General features: G+C 45.6%; 1 protein-coding gene and 1 long non-coding RNA gene across 7 annotated transcripts in view; one reads left to right on the plus strand and one right to left on the minus strand.

The window, feature by feature from the left end:
- The window catches only part of SASH1 (SAM and SH3 domain containing 1), a 336005-nt gene that overhangs the window by 167788 nt on the left and 140339 nt on the right, over positions 1-27878 (plus strand). For all 6 annotated transcript variants that reach the window (XM_058735581.1, XM_058735583.1, XM_058735582.1 and 3 more), the window contains exon 2: positions 15898-16026. In XM_058735581.1, coding sequence (XP_058591564.1) covers positions 15898-16026 — 129 coding nt within the window. The remainder of the gene's footprint in view (positions 1-15897; positions 16027-27878) is intronic.
- Positions 10565-15902, minus strand: LOC131515016 (uncharacterized). Its single transcript, XR_009263385.1, has 2 exons — positions 15041-15902; positions 10565-10903 (listed from the first exon to the last, which is right to left on the minus strand). It is a non-coding gene; the product is annotated as an uncharacterized LOC131515016 (long non-coding RNA).

Genomic DNA, 27878 nt, shown 5'->3' on the forward strand with positions numbered 1-27878 from the left:
TACGTATTTTATCTGTAGTCCTATCTGCTTCACCCACTGAAACTGTTTCTACCTAGACAAAGGGGATTTCATTATGATGCAGGAAAATTTTTTCAGCCAGACAACCCAGGGTTGATCATGATATTCCATAACATTGGTATTGATAGTGACAATGGCAATGGTTAAGAGCAATCATTTATTGAGTTCTGGGTGCCAGATACTCTTTTGAGTGCTCTATGTGGATTGTTGATCCCTGTGGTTTGGACTCATTGCTCTGTGGGCAGGTACTTTGAAGGCACAAGGAAATTTAGTAACTTGCTTCTTTGAGGTTAGAGATTGGGGGGTATTAACAATTATGCCGGGGGTGCCTGGGTGGCTCAGTCGGTTGGGCGTCTGACTTCGGCTCAGGTCATGATCTCACAGTTCGTGAGTTCGAGCCCCCACGTCGGGCTCTGTGCTGACAGCTCAGAGCCTAGAGCCTGCTTCACATTCTGTGTCTCTCTCTCTCTCTCTGCCCCTTCCCTGCTCATGCTCTGTCTCTCTCTGTCTCAAAAATAAATAAACATTAAAAAAAATAAAATAAAATTATGCCATATACTGCTTGTTCCTCTTCCTTTTCCAAAAAAGAGAAAGGAACCCAGAAACAAAACCAAGGAAATCCTCCACAAAAGTAGGTAGAATAGTATCTTATAACAAACAGTATTTTTCTCTTTTATAAAATGGAAGGTGAACGTGAGGAGGGTTTGTAAGGAGAGATCAAATGATTCTTCCAATGTCTCCTAGACAGAGTATTCTGAGGTCTTTTAAGTTCACCTCAATATCTTTGATTAAAAAACAAGTTGTGGGGTATGGACAAAATCCAACGCAATTCTAAGAAACAAATACGTGAGGGGCGCCTGGGTGGCACAGTCGGTTAAGCGTCCGACTTCAGCCAGGTCACGATCTCGCGGTCCGTGAGTTTGAGCCCCGCGTCAGGCTCTGGGCTGATGGCTCGGAGCCTGGAGCCTGTTTCCGATTCTGTGTCTCCCTCTCTCTCTGCCCCTCCCCCGTTCATGCTCTGTCTCTCTCTGTCCCAAAAATAAATTAAAAAAAAAAAAAAAAAAAAAACGTTGAGAAACAAATACGTGAGTAATTATCATTGGAGGTTCAAGGAGAGTTGGCAAGATTTCGAATCAGGAGGAAATTCACACAGAAGTAGTCTGTGGAAAGTTCTGAATCATGAGTCTTTCAGTTTTCCATATTTGAATAGAATGGATTGAAATGTTTTGATCCCAGAATTTTCCTTTTCTTTTTCTTCTTCTTCATCTTCGACATCGTCTTCTTTTTCTTCTTTCTTCTTTCTTCTATTTATTTTACAGAAAGAGACCACACAAATGGGGGAGAGGGGTAGAGGGAGGGAGGGAGAGAGAGAGAGAGAGAGAGAGAGAGAGAGAGAGAGAGAGAATCTTAGCAGGCTCCACACTCAGTGCAGAGCCTGACTCAGGATTCGATCCCACGATCCTGGGATCTTGACCTGAACCAAAATCTAGAGTTGGACACTCAACTTACTGAGCCACCCAGGCACCCCCAGCCTTTTCCTTTTCTTACCTTTCAACAGTGTCATCTTGATTTCCTTCTATTAAATTCTGTCTCTGCTTAGGAGATATTTAGAGTCTCTTGTCAGAAATATGTTCCGACCTAATAAGGTATTCTCCAAGGAAGACTGCCACTCATGAATGAAACAAATGAAAGTGTATAATGAAAAAAAAATCTATGATGTACATATTGGCAAGTGCCTCATGCTTTAGTATCTCTCCTTGGTCGTCTTCTTAAATGTTGCTGTCAGAATGCCAGCCTCATGGACTATATTTTTCAGGAATGGCTGTAATTCTCTTACTTCTGCCATATTTTATGCCTTTCACTGGTGTTGTTGGCATGGAGAGGGGGCTGGGGAAGAGCCTCTTGTCACTGGGCAAATGTTTTGGAAAAAATGAAGTGAGGTTGAAGTTAATTGGCATACCTTTTTAGAAATTTCCTGAATTATTTCTATGGAAAATCAATTTGGGTTTTCTGCATTTTTGCCTGTGAGTCATGTCAGGCTTCCACAGCCACGCTCATGTATGGGGAGGTGGGAACAGGATCTGACCTCAGTCTAGGCACAGAGCGAGGAAGCTTTACAGGTTCATGGTGCTCGCAAATAAGGAAAGGCAGCAGTGGGGGCGGGGAGCCTCTTACTCACCAGTTTTCCCAACACACCTGCCTTCTGTGACCAGGAGGGCTGTGAATTACCTGGAGCTGGAGAACAGTTACCTCTAATGGCCTTTTGAGAATCTTTATTATCTGCATTTATGGCCTGGTTTGTGGACAGAGGTCAGAAGATCTTGTTCTGGGATATTCATTAACAGAACATTCATAACAGAACATTCTCTTTAAATGCAATACAGAAAAGTATTTAGAGTTAGCAGACTAGGTTGTTTATGGCCTAGATATAGAGAATGAATCGAAATAGCCCTCACTCATTTTTACAAAATGGAATATTACCAGTACTGCGTCTCCGACTGTGTGAAAATGCAGACATTGCAAATTACGTAATTGCACGCTGTATATGGAAGCCCGACATCACCCCGAACTCAGAAAACACTGTCCTATAAAAACCTGCTTCTGCTGCCAGGTTCTTTCACTTTCATACTTGCAGCCTAGAACCAGCCCTTGAAAAGGCTTGTCTATGTGTGCGTGAAATAGTTTTCCCTTGGTGGTGGCTGTTTTGCAACATCATGCCTACCGCGTTTGACTTTCTCACATTTAAAAACTAATAAACTACATAAACATAAAAGTACTAAGTGTTAAAACCAACACCTCTTAGGAGTTTGTTTTTAATAAGCTTATGTAATTAACACCTTGCACTATATATTCCATTTGTTTCTTTTGAAACCTACAAAGAGAACAGGATGATACACACAAAGAAGGCAGCGCATAGTTAATATTGGCTTTTTGAATTATGATGGAGTCGTGGGTGTTGTAGAAATTAAGCCTTGCCAGTTACTTTCAAGTCTGAGAACCAAAGAGTCGGTCCATTACCTAGAGAACATGAAACCGAAACATAAAGCAACGTGTAAATTGTTTCTATTCCTCTTCCCAAGGGGCTGAGCATAGTGCCTGGCACAGTGCTTGCTGATTGATCATTTTGTCGTTTCGATTCATTCACTGATTCAGTAAATTAGTTTCGAGATTCTTCTAGACGCTGCCCTAAACCCTGAACAGTGAACAAAACTTAGAAAACTCTCTGCCCTCATGGACCTTATACTTTAGTTGGGGGAGGGGGCTAAAACAGACACGAGTTACACGCCAACTATTTTAAATTTCATTTCTATTTATTTATTTCTATTTTCTTGTAACTGTTTTTGAGAAAGAGAGTGCGTGTGCATGTGAGTGGAGGAGGGCAGAGAGGGGGAGGGACAGAGGATCTGAAGTGGCTCCGTGAAGATAGTAGCGAGCCTGACGCAGGACTCGCACCCTTGAACCCATGAACCGTGAGATCATGGCCTGAGCCGAAGTCGGACGTTCAGCCCACTGAGCCACCCAGGCGCCCCGTATGCAAACTGTTTTAGGTGATGAGAGGTGAGGAGGAGAGAGTAGGCAGAGGACGGGGGTCAGAGACTGTGTGTGCCTGAGAGGTTGTCATTGTAGATAGGATGTGCTTGGGAAGCAGGGTTTCGAGTCCCGGCTGCGGCAGGTGGGGGAAGAGCCCTGCGGGCGGAGAGAGGAGCCAGCTCCAAGGCCAGGCTAGCTGGTGGGCAGGAGGGGAAGCCAGGTAGCCGGTGTGGCCAGGCAATGAGCCGAGAGGCTCCAGATGGGGCACGGGAGAAGGGGGGGGCACAGGTGCCGGGGGCCTTTCAGTTCACGAGGGGGGGCGGGCTGCGGCCTTTACTCTGAGGCAGACTGGAGGCTTCTGAGTAGAGCGGCAGGATCAGACTTAGGTTCAAACAGGATGTCTCCGGCTGCTGTGGTTGCAGGGTTCCTGGGGTGAATGGGAGGCAGCCGCGTGTTTGATTTACCAGTGTAAAAGAGAGCTGTTGACTTGTGCTTTGCCAATGGAAAAACACAGCCCATCCTGAAAGAGTCAGCGTTAAAAACGAGGGGACTCTTTAAGAGACTTGCTAGAACTATGTTCATGACTTTTGTTTTTATTTTCAGGCTTCCCCCCCCCCCCCCACTATGTGGCAATTAAAATAAAAATGTATCTTATCCACATCACAGAGTAAAAAGTGAAATTGCTCTTTTTTATAGAGCAGGTGAGAAGCCTGAAAAAGTTTGAGTAAGTGGGGTAGACATGTGACTAGTCTAGAAATCTAAGAGCATGGGATAGGAAGGAGGGGACTATGTCCCAACAAACCCTGACCTATAAAACTGTTAAAAGAAACAAGATATGGCTGATACGTACCTAAACACGTTCATTCTTCAATAGAAGTGAATTGCTCTGTAAGAAAAACGTTTATGGGGGAGCCTGGGTGGCTCAGTCAATCAAGTGCCTGACTCCGGATTTTGGCTCAGGTCACGATCTCACGGCTCCCTGTGAGATCGAGTCCCACGTCGGGCTCTGTGCCGCCAGTGTGGAGCCTGCTTGGGATTCTCTCTCCCCGGCTCTCTCTGCTCTTGCCCCGCTTGGGCTTCCTTCCTCTGTCTCTCTCCAAATAAATAAACTTAAAAAGTATATCTTAGAAATTTTTAAACATTAGATGTCATGAAAAAGGCAGTGGTGATGTTAGTAAATTCTCAGCTTGTGAGCATATTGGAAGAAATGAACATTTTCATTTTAGTGATAAGTGGCTTGGTAGAATGATGTAAATGCATCTTAGGTGGTGTTTTTTTGTTTGTTTGTTTGTTTTGTCCTTTTAGGTATAACATGCCTGTCAAGTTCACATTGTAACTCTCTAAAGGATGTGGTACAAAGCAAATAATCTTCACTCTCAACCTCCAAGATGTCTTTAATCTCCAAGTAAGAAGAGATCCATTGCTAAGGATGCTTTTTCAGGGAGCTGTCATGTTATATTCTTGGCAGTGGTGAAAATCTCCTATGATGAAAATTGAGATCACTTTGAGGGGAAATGATGTAGTTGGGGAAGAACTTTTCCTTCCCAAAGGATTGAAATAAAAGTATGGCCTTCATGTCACGTACTCCTATATGGTTGCATCCACAGATGGACAGACACACAGATGTAGATACAGGTAATACTCACCTATGTGCCTGGGACAACAAGAGTAATTCTGTGCGGCTGACGTTCTCTTCATCTGCTTTTGCCTCTCTGTTACAGGTCAGAATGGGCACAGAATGAAGCCAGCAGATTTTCCCTGTTTACCCCACATTCACAAGTGGGCCTCTGAGTGCCTAAATAAAGTCCTTAGAGCACTGATGGTTATGAGTGTCCGTGAGATCAAGGGGATGGACAAAAGGGCACATGTCAGAAGCTAGGTCAGGAAATGCGCTCGAGGAGGGTTAGGGGTGCACTGAAGAGCTGTTTTTGGATTACTTGGAGTTTTTCCCGGGCAATGGGTGAGCTGGTTTCTCCTTGACTTTGGAAAGAAACGACCCAATTGGTGTCACATGAACGAAGGGCTCTAAAATAGCCTCCGGTAAATAGGAACAGACAGGTTTCTCTGTTCAGCCGGCCATAGCTCATTCCCAGAAAGGGAATGTGCTCGTTTCCTTGGCCTCAGCGTTGCTGTAGTATTTGCTCTTTGATACCACCTGACCTGGCAGCGTTCCAGGTGTGTTTTCCTACTGGTCTCCCTTGGGGATTGAATGGAAAGGATTCAACTGGATACATTCCTGATACATTCAGTGCCTTTCTATATAGTCTTTGTTTCGAGATACTTACTTGCCTTTTCTTTTTTTTTTTTTTTAATGTTCATTTATTCTTGAGACAGAGAGAGACAGAGCATGAGTGGGGGACGGGCAGAGAGAGAGAGAGAGGGAGACACAGAATCAGAAGCGGGCTCCAGGCTCCGAGCTGTCAGCACAGAGCCTGATGCGGGGCTCGAACCCATGGACCACGAGATCATGACCTAAGCCGAAGTCGGATGCTTAACCCACTGAGCCACCCAGGCGCCCCGCTTACTTGCCTTTTCTGTCAGGGTGTGAGGAGAACGTTCAGCTTGTAGTGACCTTGGGCCCATTGCACCGCGGAACTTTCTTGTTAATCTTCCTGGTATAAGAATCTTCCATTGGATTCCAACAAGATCCATGACCGTCAACGTGCGAAGAATTATCAGCAGTAAGTGGAAATAATCAGAAATCATTTATGCACATGAAGAATCCTCAACCTGGGTTTCCTTCTTCCTCTTCTCTCCTGACTCCCATCCTGCCACACCTCTGCACCAAATCTTCAGCCACCTGCGTAGCTTTTCCTCTTGGAACAGGTTAGGTAGACTGTCTCCTGACTCAGAGGAATTATATTTGTGGTGCCTTCTGCCTGGAAATGTATTTCCCACCCGCTCTCCTCATTCTTTATGTGTTGTTATTTCTAACGATGTATTTCACGTTTGATCGTCTCACTCAGCGGACTCAATTGCTATTGTAAGGTTGGTGGGGCCAGAGACTGAGACTACAATCTCACCATTATATATGAAAATACTGAATGAATGTTATGAGACCCTCAGGAAGCAAGGAGATCAGCTCTACTGACCTTCCTTCCTTCCTTCTTCCTTCGATAGACACTTCTTAGGTGATTGCTAAGTATCCTTGTGATGGTGTTAGGTGCTGAGGTTGCAAAAATGACTAAGACCCAGTTCCACCTTCAAGGAGTTTAAAGTCTGGGGATAACAACCATGTAAATTAAGTAAAAGTCACTTTTCAAAGATGTCCTAAAATAGAAAATTTCAAATATATACAACATTAGCATATTTTAAAGAAGCCCCATATTCCAGCACTACCATTAATCAGTCACTGCCAGTCTTGTTTCGTCCATGTCTGCTCCCACTCTTTTCCTCTCCCTCCTTGACTTTGAAGCAGATCGCAGACATCAGGTCATTCCATTTGCAGGTGGAATGTGTAATTTACAGTGACGCAGTGGGAAGGTCACGTGCCATTCACGGCCCATTGTGAAGGATGGGCTGCCGTCTGTAGGGTCAGTAGGGCGAAAGCGGGTCCGGGCAGAAGAAGCCACAAGGAAGAGCACTGATGATACGGTGCTGCTGCCTGTACTGGTTTGATCTGGCCCAAACTGGTATATGGATAGGGAGGTGGAGCCATGGGAGCAAGTCTATAAAGACAGGCAGTTCCAGGTAAAAAGGTGCTTGTTTTGTATCCAACAGACCAACGCTGTCAAATCCTCCCTGGGAGACATTTTAAAGTTCTCAAGATTTATATTTGAAAAGTGACAGTGGGCATGGCGCATAGAGTGGGTTGCAAATGAGATGAGATTGGAGAGAGGGTAAGTAGCTTGGGGAGTTCTGTCCAAGGCGTGAACACTGCTCGGATGAACATGGAGAGACATTTTGAGACCCTTGAGACTAGGAGAGATATTAGAGAAGACATGTTATACTAACATTGACTTATGTATGACACATTAGTATAATTTAAGTTATATTAGTCATAGTGATCTCTTCCTTTGGGGGTAAGTGAATGACTCCTGAGAGTCTGGCATCCGTGGAACTGGTTGATGCTAATCTCTGGAATACTGGAATCAGGAACGAAAGTTTGGGGGGTTGGAGAGTTCACACTGAGTACCCAGGAAAAGGAGGCATGGGCAGCTGTCGGCAGCTAAGGAGATGGATGAGAGTTTTGAGAACTTATCACAGTATAAGGGGGCATCCACGTACTTTAGTACAGGCCATCTGAGCAGTGTCCTCAGGCTTGCTATAGCCGTGTGAATTTTCTTGATAATGCCCTGTAGGCATTACCTACCAGTTCTTAAAAATCTAGAACTTCGGCAACTCAACGCTGGTTCTATAACAGTGAATGGTTACAGGCATGATGCCTGTTGTCAGTTTTGATCAGGTCACCATGACCTCTCAATCTCTCTTAGCCTTCCTTAAGTGCATTCCATGGAAATCAACCATGGACAAATCCAGTTCTGACTCCTGTGTTATCACCGCCCCCCCCCCCCCCGACTCTGCAAGCCATGGCAGAATATCGTTTTCTTAAAATATGAGAAACCCTCAAATATTGTACAAGGCTTAACAACATAACCAGAAATTTGAGGATTGTTGTGAGATTAATATATTCATTTCCAAATGGCTCAGAATATTATAGGTCACTTTTTTTAAACCCGGCATCAGATCCTGACTGGCCAAATGCTTGAGAATGCTCATACCCTCATGATCATGTGCCGAAGGCAGCCAGAGAAACTGTCAAGTGTGACTCACGCTCATCAAAATCTGTGAATATGGTCAGAAATTGTGACTTCATTTCCACCAAACTAGCTCGTTCATTGCCACCCAGCTAGCTCACTCTGCTGTTCTTTCCAAATCTATGATTCTATTAAGCTCAGGGCAGTTTAGAAATGAGAAATGAGTTCAGTCCGAAATTGCCATCTGCTGATTCCACATGCCCATTTTGAGAGTGAATCTGTACCGGAAATTTTTTTTTTTTTTAACAAATTGTCAACATTCCAGTCACTTCCCTTCAATTTCAAGTTCTGAAGGTTCCTGGGCCATGTTCTTTTGTGCCGATGATAGCTCAGCAAATTAGATCTTCCAGAGTCTTTAATCCCAAAAAGACCTTACACCGAGCACGGTCTAGTAAACCCCTTCAACAGATTTCCATGACTTAACCATATGACTACATTAAAGTAAACTAAAAAGCATACTTTGCTTTTCTGTTAATAATAAACATCCGTGTCTCTTGATTTTACATTGAATATTTTGCACCTAGTGTAGCGTCTGGAGTGTCCTAGGTGCTCAATAAATATTATTGGAATTGATGGGATACTGTATTAGGTATTGATGATTGAAACGCATATTAATTTTATAGCCTTGATCACTTTCTTCATCGTACCTGATCATTAACGTGACATCAGAGATCCAGCACACCCTCCCCATGAGGGATACGGAGGAGGCCTTTTTAATCCCATTTTGTTGTAGCTGCTCCTCTCTATGGTCAGGAAACGGAGTTTTCCTACTTAGACCGAGCTTTTCAAATTCCTTCTGAGTTGATAACTAGGGATTCCTAGTTTGTGTGAGATTCTGGCAGTACATTTTTAAAAAAACGTTTATTTATTTTTAGAGAACGAATTGGGGAGGGCCAGAGAGAGAGGGAGACACAGAATCCAAAGCAGGCTCCAGGCTCTGGGCTGTCAGCACAGAGCTCGAGGCGGGGCTCGAACCCACGAACCGGGAGATCATGACCTGAGCCCAAGTCGGATGCTTAACAGACTGAGCCACCCAGGCGCTGCCACTCCCCCGCCCCGTGTCCATTTTTAATGTAAATAGATATAGTCTATGTTAATAAGTACTTAGAGTTGTAAGTCGTTTATAAATAATTCTATCAAAGATGTCCCATGCCCTAGTTTTTGTTGTTGTTTGGTTTTCGTTTTGCATTTTGTGTGTGTGTGTCTGTTGGTTTTGTTTTTGGTGTTTTTCCTCGGGCCTTTGAAGGCCACTTCCTTAGAAGCAGTTGTTGAGTGAGTGCTGGGAGGGAGGGAGCCTCAGTGCTGCCTGCCTGAGGCCTTCCTTCCCCAGGGCTGGGTTTATGCTAAGCGGAGACCTCTGTGCAGAATAGTGGGGGCCTGGGGCACCAAGGTTATATTTGCCAAGGCAAGAATTAGAGGGCCTGGCAAGGTCTAGGGTGTTCTGGAGAGGGGGAGTGGAAATGTGAAGTCAGCCCTCCAGCCACCTGCCACGTGGGTGTGCCCCCCCACCCCCGCCCCCCAGAGCTTTTCATCACCACCAGCATGACCTAATACGGTCCCTTTAGTGTATGTTTTTGGTTGTCCTGTGTAAAAAACTTCTTCCTGAGACAAACTGTATTCCCGCCCAGACCATCTGCAGAAATGCTAGGAGCGACATACCTCAGAGAAAAATATTCGAGATCATGGCATATTCAGTGACTCTCTCTACGAATGACATGGCAGGATGGGGGTAAGCGAGCTAGTGCCGGGAGCGATGCCTCACAGATGCAGTGAGGCCGAATGAGGAAACCAGAATTAAAGTCTTTTTTATGGCGGCAGCAATTTCACCGGATGCTGAAAGCATTTATCACCTCCAAATCTTTAAAGAAGCTAATTAAGAAGGAAAACGCAGAGGGGCGCCTGGGTGGCTCAGTCGGTTAAGGGTCCAACTCCGGCTCAGGTCATGATCTCACAGTTCATGGGTTCGAGCCCTCGAGCCCCACATCGGGCTCTGTGCTGACAGCTCGGAGCCTGCTTCCAATTCTGTGTCTCCCTCTCTCTCTGCCCCTCCCCTGCTCACGCTGTCTCTCTCTGTCTCTCAAAAATAAATAAATGTTTAAAAAAAAAAAAAAAGAATGAAAACACGGAGTGAAAGTCATTCAGGAAATCGGGCTGCGTTGTTATTGCAGTGATTTCTTCCAGTGGACTTAGCTTGTCGGGGACTGAATACTGATATATTCAGCTCCACCCCTCTCCAGAACAACAGGGAGCAATGTAAATAGAACGTATAATTTATATTATTCAAAATGTATATGTACTTATTATTATGGACCAAAAAAGGTAGAGACACACTAAATAAATGAGCCAGGAGTCTGTTCTCTTTCTTCCCCTCAACGTTGAGGATTCAGAGCAACACTTGGAGTTTTCCCTTGGGGCTCTGTCTTTATAGATACAGAAAAATAGCAGGATTACAGGTTCATTTGCCTTCATTTGCATGCGATCTGCATACAACAGCACAGATTACATTGTATTTCCGGGTGTTTTCAGGACTTTTGTCGTCTTCTTTTTTTTTTTTTCCTCCATAAGCCTGTCAGGATACCCTACACCATAAACGACATCTGGGAAAGAAGAGAGCAAAAATAACCAAAGTTAACGATACAGATGCTTTCTGTTTTCATAGTACTTTGAGTTTTTACATTTTCCAGAGACAGAAGTATGTTGGGATAAAGATCAGAAAAGACTGCTAAGTCAGTCGTTACGAGAACAGTGCTGCTTCTTTTCTCCTTAATTGCGACAGCAGTCCCCCCCCCCCCCCGCCCCCATCTGAGTTGTTGGGTACAAATGCCCCGTATCTCTGCATTTTTATGTTGGCTGCATAAAAGATGAGTGTTTGGTGTGCAGTGGCTTCGTGGGAAGATTGCACAGGGTCCGTCTTCTGTTGACCTGCTCCGGGTAGTGAGACCACCGACCCAGTTTAAATCCATACCAACTGAAGTGGATGGTCATATGGGAAAGATGCCGTGGCCTGGTTTTGCAGGAAGAAAAGGAAAGAGAACTTGAATTTGCATGGGTTTTCTTCCTTTTCTTTTCTTTTTAGCTGCATATGGGGAAATTCTTACAAAAAGGTCGGGTGACACACTTTCATAATTTACTTAAATTCTTTGGAGGAAATAAGATTTCCCCCTGTTCCTAAACTTGAACCCATATTCCTTCAGCCTCACGCATGAGAACCAAAGGCGAAAAATAAGAAATGAGACAAATTAGGCGAGCAATGACTCTAGAGCAGAAACCTTGAACACCTTAAGAGAAATAGAAGTTTGAAAAGAAATCGATTGCAGTATTTTAATAATTGTATCTATTAGAATGAGCATAGAGAGCGTTTACTATTTTGCAACTTGAGTGCCTCTTGACATGAGCACTGTGGGTGTTGGGTCAGACATAACCTCACATTCCAGAAAGAAAGATGCATTAGGTGTGGTGGTATTAACATCAGCTGCATCGGTTAAATTCCCTACAGCCTAATATGGAAATATTTTGATGGTTTTATTTTTTTAACCTCTATTTTTGAGAGAAAGAGACAGAGAACAAGCAGGGGAGGGGCAGAGAAAGGAGACACAGAACCTGAAGCAGGCTCCAGGCTCCGAGCTGTCAGCACAGAGCCCGATGCGGGGCTTGAACCCATGAACCGTGAGATCGTGACCTGAGCCGAAGTCGGACGCTTCACCGACGGAGCCACCCAGGCGCCCAGAAGCAAATGTTTTCACCGAATAGGTCTGCGCTATCTCAAGAACAAGTTGGGCGGAAATGATGCCAAGGTTTCCAGATAGTCCGGAAAGAGCATGGGTTTTGAGTGGAGGAAGAGAACATCGTCTCGTGGTTCATTGGTTCCATCTCATTGGGGCGAACAGGATTCCTTCCTGGGGATGGCAGACAAGACCTACTTTTTAAAATCCCGTTCTTTTATTCTTTTGCATCTCTTGGCACTTACATCACCAAGGCTGCTGAAAGTGGAAATTTTGGGGACTTACTGCACATCTGGAAAGTGATTTGGGAAAACACAGGGGCAGCTGTGCCACACCGCTCTAAATCATTGTCTGCCGGGCCCCAAGTCCGGGTCGGACGTTGCCACATGCTGCAGGGTGTCAAGTGTTTGCTGTCTTTGGCCTGGGTTGAGTTGAACAGCCGCCTTTTTTCTCATATCTTTTCCAGGCCCTGGCGTTACTGGGGAATTTGGGGTGATCTGGGCTGAGGGATAGGGACTTAAACTTTTTCACTAGTGGCAAAAAACACGTCTGATCGGCAGCTTGGAAACTTGAGAACCGAACAGTTGATGTTGAAGGTATTGCTAGGAAAAAGGAGGGGTGGGGAAGTGATTTGAAAAAAAGCTATGTAAATAATGGCTTACGAACTTTTTTGGAGTGGACTTGACTGATCCAAGAAAACCGGTGATCGTGTTAAGTTGTACGGTTCAGCTGGCTGTTTTTTGAGAAGCCGGAATTCAAGATCGGAGTGCCTTGGCTAAAACAGTACAATTCTTAGTGCCTCTGTGATGGGGCCGGGCGGCAGGGGGAGGGAGGGAGAGAAATTTTCATTTAAGAACGGCAAGCTATAGGAAAGTGCGTAGCTGTAACCTCTACGGGCTTTAACAAGTTCACTCAGGTATTAGAAGATACAGGTTTTGTAGTTGGTCAAAGGCGACAGGTATGTTTCCCTTCCTGGATGGATGAAGGTGGAAGTTTCTGGATGGAGACAGGATAGCCTCGTACTCTTTTTTTTTTTTTTAATTTTTTTTTCAACGTTTTTTATTTATTTTTGGGACAGAGAGAGACAGAGCATGAACGGGGGAGGGGCAGAGAGAGAGGGAGACACAGAATCGGAAACAGGCTCCAGGCTCCGAGCCATCGGCCCAGAGCCCGACGCAGGGCTCGAACTCACGGACCGCGAGATCGTGACCTGGCTGAAGTCGGACGCTTAACCGACTGCGCCACCCAGGCGCCCCAAGCCTCGTACTCTTGATAGACTTGACATAACTCTGAAGGGCCCCAGGACTTCAGGGGCCCCAGCTGTTGTGGGCAGTGGCAGAATCCAGGCAGTAACTCGTAAGAATGGGTCCTCAGGTGATATGGCTATAAACCCTGTTTCCCCCCACCTTCCAACACGTGCTTTGAAGGGAGCTCCTTGGTCCTTCCCAGTATGTACCGGGGGCGGGGACTAAGGAAACATGAGGATCTTGAAGAGTAGGGGGACCATGAGGACTTTGTTTCTTTGAAGTTTAAGCAAAAATGCTGGGTTAATAGAAGGCAGCCGGCCCCGCAGCTGCGGACTCAAGCCCATGCTTCAGCGGGCACTTTGCTCCCATAGTCCTGGCTGTGAGTAGTAGTTGGTGGTCAGAACTCAGTTCAGGTGTTGGGCCTGAGGTGTGTGTGGGGTGGGAGAGGGCCTGCTCCGAGGGGAAAGTGGTCGTTGTAGGAAGCTGCTTGCTTCTCTCTGGCTCCTCTGGGCCTCGCAGGCAGTGGCTCTCAGCTCCTTCCTCATCGGGGCCCGACTGGGGAGCAGAGGTGAGGTGAAAGGCCCTGAGAGCTGGGCTGGCAAGGCGGGGGTTTATTTTTTCAGCTGGGTGATGGGGTGGCATGGGGGATTCTCGGAGGAGGGGAAGCCGGTCAGATCTGTTTAGCAAGGTCACTTCGGTGGCGGGGTCGATGGCAGATTGGGCAAAGTGGGGAAACAGATGAGAAAACCCGCCAGGGGGTTGTGGGTTTCCATGCTGTGGCCCACGGGGTACATGTCGTAGGGCCGAGGCGAGTCAGGACAAACCTTAGGATCATAATTTGATTCATCATGCTAGATTTCAGAAACCTCACTTTAAGATACTCTGGCTTGGCTTCCTCCCCCCTGAGTGATTCTGGTTTCAGGCAGTTTCCTTTGCTGATGGCAGGAAAGCAGAGACCAGCAGGCTGACCACCTCTGGGCCTTTCCTCAGAGGCCCAGCAGCAGATTTCTGCCTTGACCGATATTACTTCCCTCTTGGAAACTTGACGGTAAACACAATGAATAGGAGGCTAGGCCCCCAGAGCCTCTGTGTCTGTCCAGCTTGTTGTCTGAGACGGACCGACGACCAAATGAAGGAATGACTTTTGCCCAGACATGTTCAAATGCTCAAACGTCTCCTTCCTAGATCTGTCCTGGGGACTTGGACACGATTACCTCAAAGGAGAACATTTTCTTGGGGTGGGGGGGAGGGAGAGGTTTTTTTCTAAAATATCATTTCTTTTCATTTCTGTTTCTCCTGTACGTGGGTTGCATAAGATCAGTAAGTGCAGACGCGGGATAGAGGTGATCGCTCTGACCCAGGCCTCCTGACAAGGCCTGAAGGTCTTTAGCGGAAAGGCTTTGGGAGAACTCTTAACTTCCCCAACCCCACCTGCATCTGAGTGTGTTTGCGTGTTTAGACAGGGCTGTGGACCGTAAAATGGAAAGCGTGTGCACCTTCTAGGCTCCCTGAAAGTTGCGTTTCCTTGGTTGGCTTGGTAGGGCCATTTATTCTTACCAAAGAAAGGACACGTCGGGAGGTAAACAGGGGAGGGCAAATGTCTTTATGAAGAAATGGCATAACTTACAAATGTATGCAGTGTGTGTCCTCCGTGTGTATGTGTTCAGACACGCATTCAAGGCCTCGACTGCCCTAAAGGAAGACTATAGTCTGAAACATTCTCTTGTAGTGAACATGAGTAGCTAAGCAAGTTTTGAGCACTTACTGTGTGCCAGGTGGACCGTGTTACTTCACCGCTTCTCCTTGGGAGATAGGTTCCGTACTATTCCAGTGTTACCGGAGGTTATCCGTCCAGAGGTTATCCGTAGTATTCCAGAGTTCCCAGAGCTTAGGAAACACGCCTCAGGCCCCTGAATTGTGAGCGGCCCCCGAGCTGAGTGTGAACTCAGGAACGTGGGCTCCGGAGCGGCTGTCGGGGCCACAGACCTGTTCCTTCTTTAGGTGAATTTGTTAACGTGTGTGCTTCTCGCTTGTGTACTTGGAATAACTCAAGGAATAGGGTTTTTTTTCTTTTCAAGGGTCTCAGGGAGGCACAGGTGTGGTTCGGAGGCGGCGTCCCTCACGGGTCCTCAGCCCTCCGCTCGCAATCAGAATTCCCCGGAGTGGGGTCCTGGCGTCGGGACTTCTAAGGAGGCTCTGGTGCAGCCACGGTTGGGGCTTCGGGGAGCCTCTTGCCCGGACAGTGCCTCTTCTGAAGGCGCCCGCCTGGGGGTTTCTTAGCCCTGCCAGGCGGGCAGAGGTGTGGGTTTCAGACCGCGGCCTTGGCCGCCGGCAGTCCTGGGTTGGAGTTCTGCCTTCTTTGCTTGTTAGCCCTAGACCCGGTGGGCACTCAACTTCTCTGAGTTACTGTAAAGGCGAGCACATAGTTCCTGTGTCCCCCGTGTCCATAGCTGTCCGGAGGATTTGGAGGTGGCGCCCATACTCCCCACTTAACGAATACCGGCCGTTCTTAGTGTAAATGCTGGGGGGAGGGGCACCAAAAGCTGTAGGTCTTCGTGCCGGTGGACTCACCGCCTTTGTTGTTTTCCTGTTTTTTTCTCCTGCTGCCCGCCTCGCCCTCAGGACGGCTCCCTGGGAAACATCGATGACCTGGCGCAGCAGTATGCAGACTATTACAACACCTGTTTCTCCGATGTCTGCGAGAGGATGGAGGAGCTGCGGAAGCGGAGGGTTTCCCAGGACCTGGACGTGGTGAGTGGGCGGCACGGGGAGGACGCTGCTGCCTGGCGGGGCCGCTCGGTGTCCTGCTCCCGGTCCATCGCCCCCTCGCGATCCAGCGCCCCCACCCGGTCCAGCACCCCCACCCGGTCCAGCGCTCCCTCCCGATCCAGCGCCCCCACCCGGTCCAGCGCCCCCTCCCGGTCCAGCGCCCCCTCCCGATCGAGCACCCCCACCCGATCCAGCACCCCCACCCGGTCCAGCGCCCCCTCCCGATCCAGCGCCCCCACCCGGTCCAGCACCCCCTCCCGGGGCCCGGTCCAGCGCCCCCTCTCGGACCCTCTGACCGGCTTCCTTGTGCCTGGACCGTCTGTCTGCAGGCTGCTGCCCTAGTTTGGGGTAAAAAGTTCAGGTCCCAGAAGATTAATCACCCAGTTCTGTGGTGACCAAATAAATGCATATTGGCTGGGGCAGCATGACCGAATATTTGTATTCATTAAAAGGCTAGATTTTATTTTTTAACTTAAGTAAAAGGAATGTTTTTACTCCTGGCCAGTGTACGCTACATTTTCATGGACTCTAAGCCCAAAGAATGTCGAGGGTAGGTCTTTCCTTCTGTCCTTTGCTCCCTTCCTTTTTTTTTTTTTTTCTTTTTTTTTTGAAAAATAAAATTTAAAGCAGCCAGAAACCACCCTCATCTCTCACCTGGTAATTAGCATGCTGGTATTTTAGCAGATCTCTGCTCAGTGTGTTTTTATATCAGCAATATAATTCTTGCCTTTTTATTTAATATTTTATTATAGTTCCTCCATGTCATTAAGACCTCTTCATAATCACCGTTTTCCACGGCTCCGCTCTCTCACTGAGGTGTCGAAATTCATTTGGCTGTTTTTGTGAAGACCTTTATGTAGGGTTAGTGCAGTATTTAAACTTGCATTTGACAGATAAGTAAATAAATAGCTTAGGTCTCTCTCTGTAATCGACATGTGTGCTAGTGTTTCCAGGTAGTACATTTGCTGCAACAGATCTTACTGAAGCTTCTGCGTTTATTAATTTAAATTTTCGTCATACATCCTATTTGGGTTCCTTGTGGTTCGGTGCTTTTCAGATTGTTTTATTTCACTGTGGTGACCCCTTCAGGAAGGGGAGGCAGAACTCTCCATGTCTCTACATCCAGGTGAACTCCTTTTTGATCATCTTCTAGATTTTGGAGGGGAGAAGGGGCCTCTATGGATCTGTTGTGAATACGATTCTCTCTGCCTTTAAAAAAAAGTTTGAAAACTGCTGATTCACTTGTATCCTTTTTTTTTTTTTTTAAATTTTCATAAATCTGCTTAGGGTAGGAATTAAAAAAAAAAGCAATAATTAAACTAAGAACAGATCGTTCTTTAATTAGTAATTCCTTTTATGTTATAAAGGACCTATTATATAATGGACCCAACAACTAGTTTAGGCACCTCAGTTATTCTACAAAGGGGCGTGATTCACTTCTACAGTAGGACTCTGGCATTCCTGTGTATTTTAATTTCTTTCCCTAATTCAACCTAAGTGAAGATTCCTTAGGTCAGGAGTAACAGCATATGACTGTCAGATAATTATTGATTCTTTTTCCTTTTTGTTCACCGAGTTGTTGGCAGTGGTGGTAAGAGTATAATCGAGTTGATTGAGCCCGAGAAGCATCGGTTGGGGGCCAAGAGCCACTGTCCTGGGAGCCTGACTCTGTGGCCCAGGCAGGCACAGACGACATCATTGCCAAGGCCGTCTTTCTTATAACTTTGTCCTCTGGCATGTGTGAATGGCAGGGTTGTTTCCTTTTTTTCAAATATTTTTTAGTGTTTGTTTTTAAGAGAGAGAGACAGAGCACAAGTTGGGGAGGGGCAGAGAGAGAGGGAGCCACAGAGTCCAAAGCAGGCTCCAGGATCCGAGCCATCAGCACAGAGCCCGATGCGGGGCTTGAACCCACAAACTGTGAGATCATGACCTGAGCCAAAGTTGGACACTTAACCGACTGAGCCACCCAGGCGCCTCCCCTCCCCCCACTTTTCCTTTTTTAATTTTTTTTTAATGTTTAATTTTGAGAGAGAGAGACAAGTTGGGGAGGGGCAGGGAGAGAGGGAGCTGTTTCCTTTTCTTAACAAAAGTAACCTCACGTGGGAGAAGACTCGATTAAAATTAATTAGGCTCTTCTTTTGGGGCATAGTTAATGAGAAAAGACTTTTGGGGGGGCAAGATGGCAGCGGAACGACGACGTAAAAGTTGCGCTGAACTCTTGGATATCGTAATTTTGACTTTGAACAGTAGCCTGGCAGCATGCTTGGCGGCTTCCTTTTGAAAGAAATGGTGACATTTGCCATGCGAGGAAAGGATTGCTGTGAATTGGTAGGTGATCCCCGGCTCTTGCCAAAATTCTAGCTGGTTAAGAGTTGGGGTCCCCATAATCCTCTCAAGGTGTTTAGGAACCTCGGAGGGTAGCGTCTAGGTAGGGAAGAAAGCCTGTTTGGCAGTGGGGCAAATAACTTCCTCCCGGTTAGACAGATGGGCCTAATTTGGTGTGCTCGGTTCCAGAGCTGCAAAAGACAGTCTGGGGGGGAAAAAAAAAACCTCCGGATGAGCTTAATTAGTTCTCATCAAAGGTGCAGCAATGTAGTAGTGGGTAAAATTGATGGGAGCTCATTCGAGCCAGGCTGGAAACTTCATTCACTCCTTAGACTGTGGTTTGTGAGAAAAGGAAGATCCCAGATGGGCACATTCAGGTTCTCTTTCTATGAAATCGCAGGCAGGTTGCAGAGGTAGGTATAGGGGAGCTCGTAAGGTAGCGGACCGTCAGGTTAGATGCCACGCGTCCCATGTGTCATTTGTGTGCTTCCGGAGTCTAGAAGTCCATGTTAGATGCGTCTTAAGCTGTTTTGAGGTCATCCGTCATTCATTCAGGCCGGGTATGCAACCATAGCTACATATTCAAAGTTCCCTCTCAGGGTGGTTAGCTCATCACAGACTGAGTCCTGATGGGAACTCATTTTCTTGGAAAGCTGTCACTTTCACTCCATAATGCTGCCTTTTGCTGCATTATTCTATGGTTTTTATTCATTTTATTGCATATTGTTCCACCTTCAGACAAGTAGACCAATTCCTTCCTGCTCTCTCGGCTGTTGGTGCAGCTTTGGGTCTGAGGGCCTGTGACTTACTACTTCCTTTCTGTGTCAGTAAGCAGTCCCGTGAAAGCTGAATCGAGGTGGCTTGGGAAAGAAATAATCCACCAAAAGCAGTAAGAAGAATACATTTGGAGCCTCAAGCATCTTCTACGAAAATAAGTAGCATTAAGTTTGTCGTGTCTGCTGTAGAAAAAGCCATTCGAGGCAACCTTGAATACTGGGAGATTTGAATGATAGGTTGAAACAGCTTATGACTTTGTTTCGTTTCAGATTCTCTGGGTGATGGAGGGAATATTCAAAGATAGAGTAGACATTTAGATATCTGTGTTTGGCTTTAAAAGTCGAAAAATGTGTTGTCTTTAAGAGCTAATTACATGTCAACTGGAGAACAAACCAACCAAAAAGACGCCCCTGCCCACAGAGATGCTTGACTTAACCCTGGAAAATATAAGGTTTTGATAATTATGTTAGTAATTAACTTTCTGGACCGGATACCAAGCTACTTTTCCAGGACCTAATCACCCAGCTCCCAACTAGAATAAAGCACTTACTTGATAAAGTGTTTTTGGGGGCCAGTTAGTTTAGATGAAGGCAACAGAGAGTACAGATGGGTGAAAATTCAACAGTATAAACAGGGATTATGATTCAAATTTATAAGTATGGAGAGAGTTTTTATTTAGCACCAAATGGGCCCTAAAGGAACGTATGTCTGGACCACAGCCTTTGCCTCTGCTGGGGATTGGGACATTAGTGCTTGTGAACAGCAGGGAAGTTGCCCATATTTCCACACATTTGGCACATCCCTGAGCCCTGTGTGTTTTTTTGGCTGGGCGAGTCTGCATTTGGAAATGATACGGCTTTCCAAGTCCATAATGGGCCCATCTCTAGTGATGCTAAGCCTGACATCTGTCAAAGTGACACCGTGTCCAGGAAAGGGATACAGGCAAGGTGGGCGATTATTACTGGCCATATCAACTTCCTCGGCATCTGTGAGGTTGAGTCTGCTTGGGTGTTGACAGAAAACAGGTTTGTGTGGTTGCTGGTGAGGCATAGCCCTGATGAAGGAGTCCCTACCTACAGGGGGACCCTGTGGACGACGTCAGCCAAAGCCCTCCTCGGGCTCTGTGCCAGATCATTATCACATCTGTGTGTGAGCCAGGAAATGGGAGCCCAGGTAAAGACTTTAAGGACCAGGAACGTAAATTAAAATGTTGCATCATAGAACAGAGAAATGTGACCTCAAAACCATTGCCGATGGTGTAGGAACCATTCTGGGGTGTAATTGTTGTTCCTTGAAGTTCATTTAATCTTTCCAGATGTAATTCTGGACTAAGAGGCAGTAAGAGTGATATCTGTCATGACTGTGGTGCTTGTTGGGGCTTCCTCAGACTATACCAGCCCAAGCCTAAGCCCACGCGGGAGTCCCAGCCCTTGTGTTTGGTACAGTGGCAAAGGGTGTGAGAAACACCGGTGGAAAGAGGTGGTGGCACTTGGGGCCCAAGTCTGGCTTTTGTTTTTAGCTGGCAAATTGTGTAACCTCTCCACTCTCCACGCCTCAGTTTCCCCATCTATAAGATGGGGGTAAAAATATCTCCTGAAGGTATTGTAAGAATTAAATGAGAAAACTGCTATAAAGGACCTGAAACATCATTGTAAGTGACCTGTAACTGTTCGTTTATTTCCTTTCCCTTCTATTCCTAATTCAAAACCCCCCTGGAAACACTGAAGATTATCTGTTACTTACATTTCATTAATGGGTATTCATATGATTGCAGAGAGTCTTTTTAGTTTTGTTTTTTTTTTGAGAACTAAACAAATATAAACATCATAATATATCACACTTCTGTGGCTCTTACCCAGCTTCTACAGTTTTTAGCATTTTGACGTTCCTACTTTATCTTTACTCCCCACACCCACTTGATTGTTGTTAAATTTTTGAAGTTCTTCGAGAGGTTAAATTTGCATATTGAAATGCACCAATCTCAGCTCTACGATTTTGGCAAGTGGATGCATCCACGTCATGCACACTCAAGCATGATATAGGACGTGGTCGCCACCCCGCAAAATTTCCTCGTGGCCCTTCCCAGCAAGTCCTGGTTTGAGGACAAAGATTTTTGTCTGTCGCTTCTGTATTCCAACATCGAGAAGATTCATGCTGTGTAAGAGGTGCGCAACAAGTATTTAAGTTCGTTTATGTCTGTAATTATTAAAAAAATGTTTTAATGTTTATTTTTGAGAGGGAGAGAGAGAGACAGACAGACAGACAGAGACAGAGATAGTGTGAGTGGGGGAGGAACAGAAAGAGGGAGACACAGAATCCGAAGCAGGCTCCAGGCTCTGAGCTGTCAGCACAGAGCCTGACCTGGAGCTTGAACCCACAAACTGTGAGATCATGACCTGCACTGAAGTTGGACACTTAACCGACTGAACCACTCAGGCACCGCATATTTTTAAATACATCTTTTTAAGTTTATTTATGTATTTTGAGAGGGAGGGGTCGGGGCAGAGAGAGAGAGGGAGAGAGAATCCCAAGCAGGTTTTACACTATCAGCACAGAGCCTGATGCAGGGCTTGAACTCATGAACCATGAGATCATGACCTGAGCCGAACTCAAGAGTAGGATGCTTAATCGACCGAGTCACCCAGGTGTCCCCATTTTTAAATATTTTATGAACGTCAAGCCTGTATCTGAGATTTTGCCTTTCCAGAAAGACAGGTAAAAGATGTTTTCCCCATCAACAGAGAGGTCACAGTTTTTGTTTTTGTTTTTTAAGTTTATGTATTTATTTTGAGAGAGAGCAAGGGAGCTCATGTGAGTGGGGGAGGGGCAGAGAGAAAGGGAGAGAATCCCAAGCAGGCTCCATGCTGCCAGCGCAGAGCCCAACAGAGGGCTTGGTCTCACGAACTGTGAGGTCACGACCTGAGCCAAAATCAAGAGTTGGACGCTTAACTGACGCTTAACTCACCCCTAGAGAGATCACCATTTAGTGGGGCCGTTAGATAAGTAAACAGACTGTTAAGATGCTGTGCAGGAAGATGTACAGAGAAAAGCCCTGACTGAGTGTAGGAAAGTCCCAGAAGGCTTCCCGCACGAGGTGATACCCAGGCACCAACATTAAGGACACAGAAGATTAACCTTATTTGGGGAGGGGGGGTAGACGGTGCGGAATAACTTAAGGCAAAGGTCACAGTTTGCCTTAAGGCAAAGGTCAAAAATTGGGAGAGAAGATGTGGCGTTTACAGGCAATTGCAAGCGGTTTACTGGGGCTGAAACCTAAGGCAGAAATGCCGTGGAGGAAAAGATACATGCTCGTCTTTCACAGGTCTTTGGATTAGTAGTAATATAAAAAGATAGGAGGTTCTCACTCATCACCGTTCAGAAGACAAAACAAAAATGATTGCCATTGCACAACGGTTGACTGGCTGGGTCAAGGTGAACTTGTGCTTCCCCACAGACACGCAGACTTCATCCAGTCTCTGGGGTGGGGGCGGGGGAGTTGTTGTTTTATTGAGACGGCAAAGCGTGTGGAAAACAGGTTTCCCGTGCCGCCTGAACATTCCAGAAAATGATGACGGAAAGCGAGGCTACCCCCACCTGAGGCCGTAGCTCACAGGCGTAATGAGGGAGGGCTGCGTGCCCCGGAGCACGGAGGTTCAGAGAGCAAATGTGCCCCCCCCCGGAACCCCGATTCTCCTTTCCACAGCAGGGGAATGCGGTCTGTGTCCCGAGTGTAAATATCCAACCGCTGAAGCCCGACTGTTGCTCTGAAAGGCATTTGTTTTTGTTTTTGTTTTGTTTCGTTTTGTCTTCACTGACATTATTTGCCAGCTTTGGGCTACTGTTAATTTGCAGATTGCAGTCAGAAACAGTGGGCATTAGACGATGAGTCTGAACTACATTGTGCTGTGGGATTCACATAGTCGATGGCAAAAAACACTGAGGCATTATGCCTTAAACCACATGGCCGCACAGGGCCCCGCTCTGCTCTTAACAAAGTCACATTTGTAGTCAGATGCCCAGCCGCAATTGAGCGTTTTTTTGTGCCCTGCACCGCGTTAACATGGATGGACATAAACCGATCTCTCGGCTGCCAGATTTGATCTTGGCCTCCGGTGCTGCTTGTAATTTAGGTGTCCTTCTATCCTTTTACACTTAGAAAGCTTTGTCCACCGCTTGTGTAATTTATGGGAACAGATTAGATGGGTTCTGTGAGATGGGATAGTTGAGAGGCCTTCGTCAGGGTTTTCAAATAGGGATCGGCTTCGTTTTTGCTCCTGATCATTTAGAAATGATTATTTTTGTTTGTTTGCGTCTTACGAAACACAACATGCCCAGGGCTTTAAAAGCCAAAATAGCATCTTGCTCAAAATACGAATGTTTGCCAGAAAGGGAAAAACGTCTGAGCTTTTGTGGTTATTTTCACTTACATACAAGAGCGAGAATTCCTACATGTTAATCGCACTGACAGGAACCAGGGAGAAAAGCCAAAGAATTAGAGTAAAAGAGGCCACTTTGATGGCAGAATCAGGGCTTGGGAGGGCTTGGCCTGGGTTTGGGAGGGGACGGGAGCATTCCTGTTTTTGGAATCAGGACGTTTCCAAACGTCCTGTTGAGTGAGGCCCAGGCCGGGTGCCTTTTTGGGGCCCTTGAAATATCCACACCAGGTTACCCAAGCCGCAGTGCCCTGGACATGTTTACATTTAACAAGTAAATGCTTTTAACTCGGGAGGTTACAGTATGATTTATTTGTGCCTATCACAAGGGAACTATAGGCTATTGAAACATGTGAATTTACAGCACACTGGAGGCACTGTGGTCTTGCCTTCAGACAAAATGTAAAGGAGTGTGATGAATGTTTGCCTATTTTCAGGGCCTAAGTGGGTTTCTGTGGCTGTATCTACAAATCCTTTGATGATCACATCAGAGGTCTAAGTTTGGGGCCTCTGGTGAAGACTGGCCCACCTGCCCTTCATGGCTCTGTTTAGGGAATAAGGAGTGTTGAGCATCTGAAATGGGGTTAGAGAGATAGGGCAGGACCCAGACAGGAAGTCACCTGGGGCAGGGCTGTGAGCCTTTACTGGTGTTGCCACACACCTGACCTTGGCCTCCTGACCGGTGGGTCCCTCCTTTAGGCCAGTCTCTCATCTCCGCTCCCGTGCACGGGAATGGCTAAGGACAGAAAGAATCGGGCCCTGCAACACCTAGTGTATTGATCAGAGCCGCTCCATTTTTTTTTTTTTTAAGTTTATTTATTTCGACAGAGGGTCTGGTGGGTAAGGGCAGAGAGAGGGAGGAGAATCCCAAGTAGGCAGAGAGAAGATCATTACACCCATTTCAGCAGTGTGTGCGTGTGTGTGTGTGTGTGTGTGTGTGTGTATGTGTGTAATTTTAATCTGGAGCTGCCTTTCCTTCAGTTTGGGAGTTTTGAGAATTTTATAAATAGAAGAAAGCAAGATGATACAATATTGAGCTAATGTGTTCGGTACAGTTAGTTCAGTTCCTCTTCTGGCCCTTCAACCATTTGATATCTGTTAGGACACAAACTAATCTTATGGCCTTGGAAAATACATCTCCGTTTCCTTTAATGTCCCACTATATTACTTAAAAGAGAACACCAGTTTCTTTTTTTTCTCCCTTTAGCGTTATTTATTTATTTTTGAGAGATATAGGGTGCAAGTGAGTGAGAGACAGAGAGAGAGGGAGAGAGAGAATCCCATGAGGGGAGGGAGGGAGGGGGAGAGAATCCCTCACAGGCTCCACACTGTCATCGCAGAGCCTGAAGCGGGACTTTAGCTCACTTGATGCAGGGCTTGAACTCCTAAACTGTGAGATCACCACCTGAGCTGAAATCAAGAGTCGGATGCTTAACCGACTGAGCCACCCAGGCACTCCGAGAACATCAGTTTCTACTTTTCTTTTTTTTTTTTTTAAACCTCCTGATGTAACAGCAGTCTAGGTATTAGAAATAAAGGCAGAAACTGGTGGAACTTAATCAAAAATAAATCCAGGGCAGGTCCAAGCACATCGTGAATATTCGTGAACATCTGGATGTGTTTGTGGAGGTGTGTATTATTTTTTTAATGTGTGCGACGGCCGAGGCCTGGCTTCTTAAGAGAGACGCCAAGAGGAAGATGATTGCAGCTGTGATTTCAAAGGGTTATTTTTGTTTGTATGTGGATGTCCTTTCTCCCTTAGGATGTGGGTTTCCCTTTTCCCGTATATTCCTTTGATCTCTTTCATCTTCTGGAATGTGTTTTGGTATTTTATCTGAATTCCTTATTGGAGTTAGCCATTGGATTCATGGAGATTAAGCCTTTCTTCCTAAAGGAGAATTCTAGCTTAAGGAAGAACGTACTGTTTAATATACTTTTTAAAGCTTATTTATTTATTTGCCCCAGCGTGCAAGCAGGGGAGGGGCAGAGAGGAGGAGAGAGATTCCCAAGCAGGCTCTGTGCTCGATCCCACGAACTGTGAGATCATGACCTGAGCTGAAATCGAGAGTTGGATGCTTAGCCGACTGAGCCACCCAGGTGCCCCACTGTTTAATATTTTTGATGAATCATTTATTTATTTATTTATTTATTTATTTATTTATTTATTTATTTATTTTTTAACGTTTATTTATTTTTGAGACAGAGAGAGACAGAGCATGAACAGGGGAGGGGCAGAGAGAGAGGGAAACACAGAATCTGAAACAGGCTCCAGGCTCCAGGCTCCGAGCTGTCAGCACAGAGCCCGACGCGGGGCCCAAATGATGAATCTTTTAAAGGCTGGTGATGTTAGGATAATTATCAATTAAGGTCTTCTGCATGGTCGATCGCCAGTATAACGTAACATGTGTCAAACTCAGAGTACTTTATCTGCTTCACTACCTAAAGGAATGTCAATAACTGGAAAGAGTAAGTACAGTATGAGGAGGCCGTAATAATAATTATGTTCATAATGATCACAATAATGGCATTTTAAAAAGTACATTGGTGTTTATAAGGCATCAACATCTACCTGATTTAGTTCTTTTAATTATCCTGTGAGACAGATACTAGTAATCTTAGGATTTCAGTTGGCTGAGGCAGAAACGAATTGCCTGGTGGGGGAGACCCAGACTGTGTTGCCCACCCACCTGGATATTCACGGCCAGGAGCGCCTCAGTCTGGGCATTGCCTGATGGGGATGACAATGGCTGTTTCATCAGGTTGTTGAAAAGAGTAAATGAAGATAATGTTTATAGTGCCCTTCTATAGAATTCCTGGGTATAAGTTAGAGATCCGTGAATATCTGTAACAAATACTGTTTTGTTATTTATATTAGAGTAACTCATTTTTTATAAAAGTAACAGTCATAAAAATAGGACTTGTCGAAAGCCAGCTGCTAGTAAGTATAAGGAAAGGGATTTGAAATGGAGGTCATTGTCAAATCTCTGAATCCCCCCCACCCAAGCCACTCACTAACCTTGCCTTTTGCTCCGAGAGGTTTTCTTTGCCTTCTTCCCCAAGGATGTGGATCTTGATTTACAGATTAGTTCATGCACTTGGGTAATATAATATGAACGTGTAATATTACAAAGCATAATATAAAATAATTTTTATTATTCAAATTACAACAGTACCCTTATGGTAAAAAAAAAAAATGGAAAAAAGAAACCTACAAAATTCTTTAAAGTAGAAGTTTAAAGTCTCCTAATACTCAGTTACCAAAGGTAACAATTGTAAACAGGTTTTATTTATTTATAAACTTTTTATAATGTTTATGTATTTATTTTGAGAGGGAGAGAGAGAATCCGAGGTAGTGCAGAGCCCAGTGTGGGGGCTCGATCTCACAAACTATGAGATCATGACCTGAGCTGAAATCAAGAGTCGTATGCTTAACACACTGAGCCACTCAGATGCCTCTGTGTATCTATCGATCGATCAATCGATCTATTAAACAAGTGTTCTTTAATGTTTATTCACTTTTGAGAAAGAGAGAGACAAAGTATGCTTGGGGAAGGGGCAGAGAGAGAGACACAGAATCCAAAGCAGGCTCCGGGTTCTGAGCTGTCAGCACAGAGCCTGATGAGGGGCTCAAACCCACGAATTGTGAGACCATGACCTGAGCCGAAGTCAGACTCTTAACCAACTGAGCCGCTCTGGCACCGCTATTTTTTTATTTTTATAAAATACTTTAAATTTTATTTATTATTGCAGTACACTGAGGTACAATATAATATTAGTTTCATGTGTACAGCATCGTGATTTGGCAATTTCTATGCATTATGCGGTGCTCACCATGGTAAGTGTGGTCATCATGTGTCACTAGTCACTATACAAAGTTATTACACTGTTATTGACTGTATTCCCTCTGCTATACTTGTGATTAATTTATGTATAACTAGAAGTTTGCACCTCTTAATCCCCTTTATCTTTTTTTCCCTTCTCCCCACTCACCTCTCCTCTGGCAACCACCAATTTGTTCTCTGTATTTTTTTTTTTTTTTTTTAAATTTTTTTTTTTCCAACGTTTTTTATTTATTTTTTTGGGACAGAGAGAGAGACAGAGCATGAACGGGGAGGGGCAGAGAGAGAGGGAGACACAGAAGCGGAAACAGGCTCCAGGCTCTGAGCCATCAGCCCAGAGCCCGACGCGGGGCTCGAACTCACGGACCGCGAGATCGTGACCTGGCTGAAGTCGGACGCTTAACCGACTGCGCCACCCAGGCGCCCCTGTTCTCTGTATTTAAGAGTCTCCTCATTTTAT

Source organism: Neofelis nebulosa, chromosome 6 (genome assembly GCF_028018385.1).
Source record: "Neofelis nebulosa isolate mNeoNeb1 chromosome 6, mNeoNeb1.pri, whole genome shotgun sequence".
Taxonomy (NCBI): domain Eukaryota; kingdom Metazoa; phylum Chordata; class Mammalia; order Carnivora; family Felidae; genus Neofelis; species Neofelis nebulosa.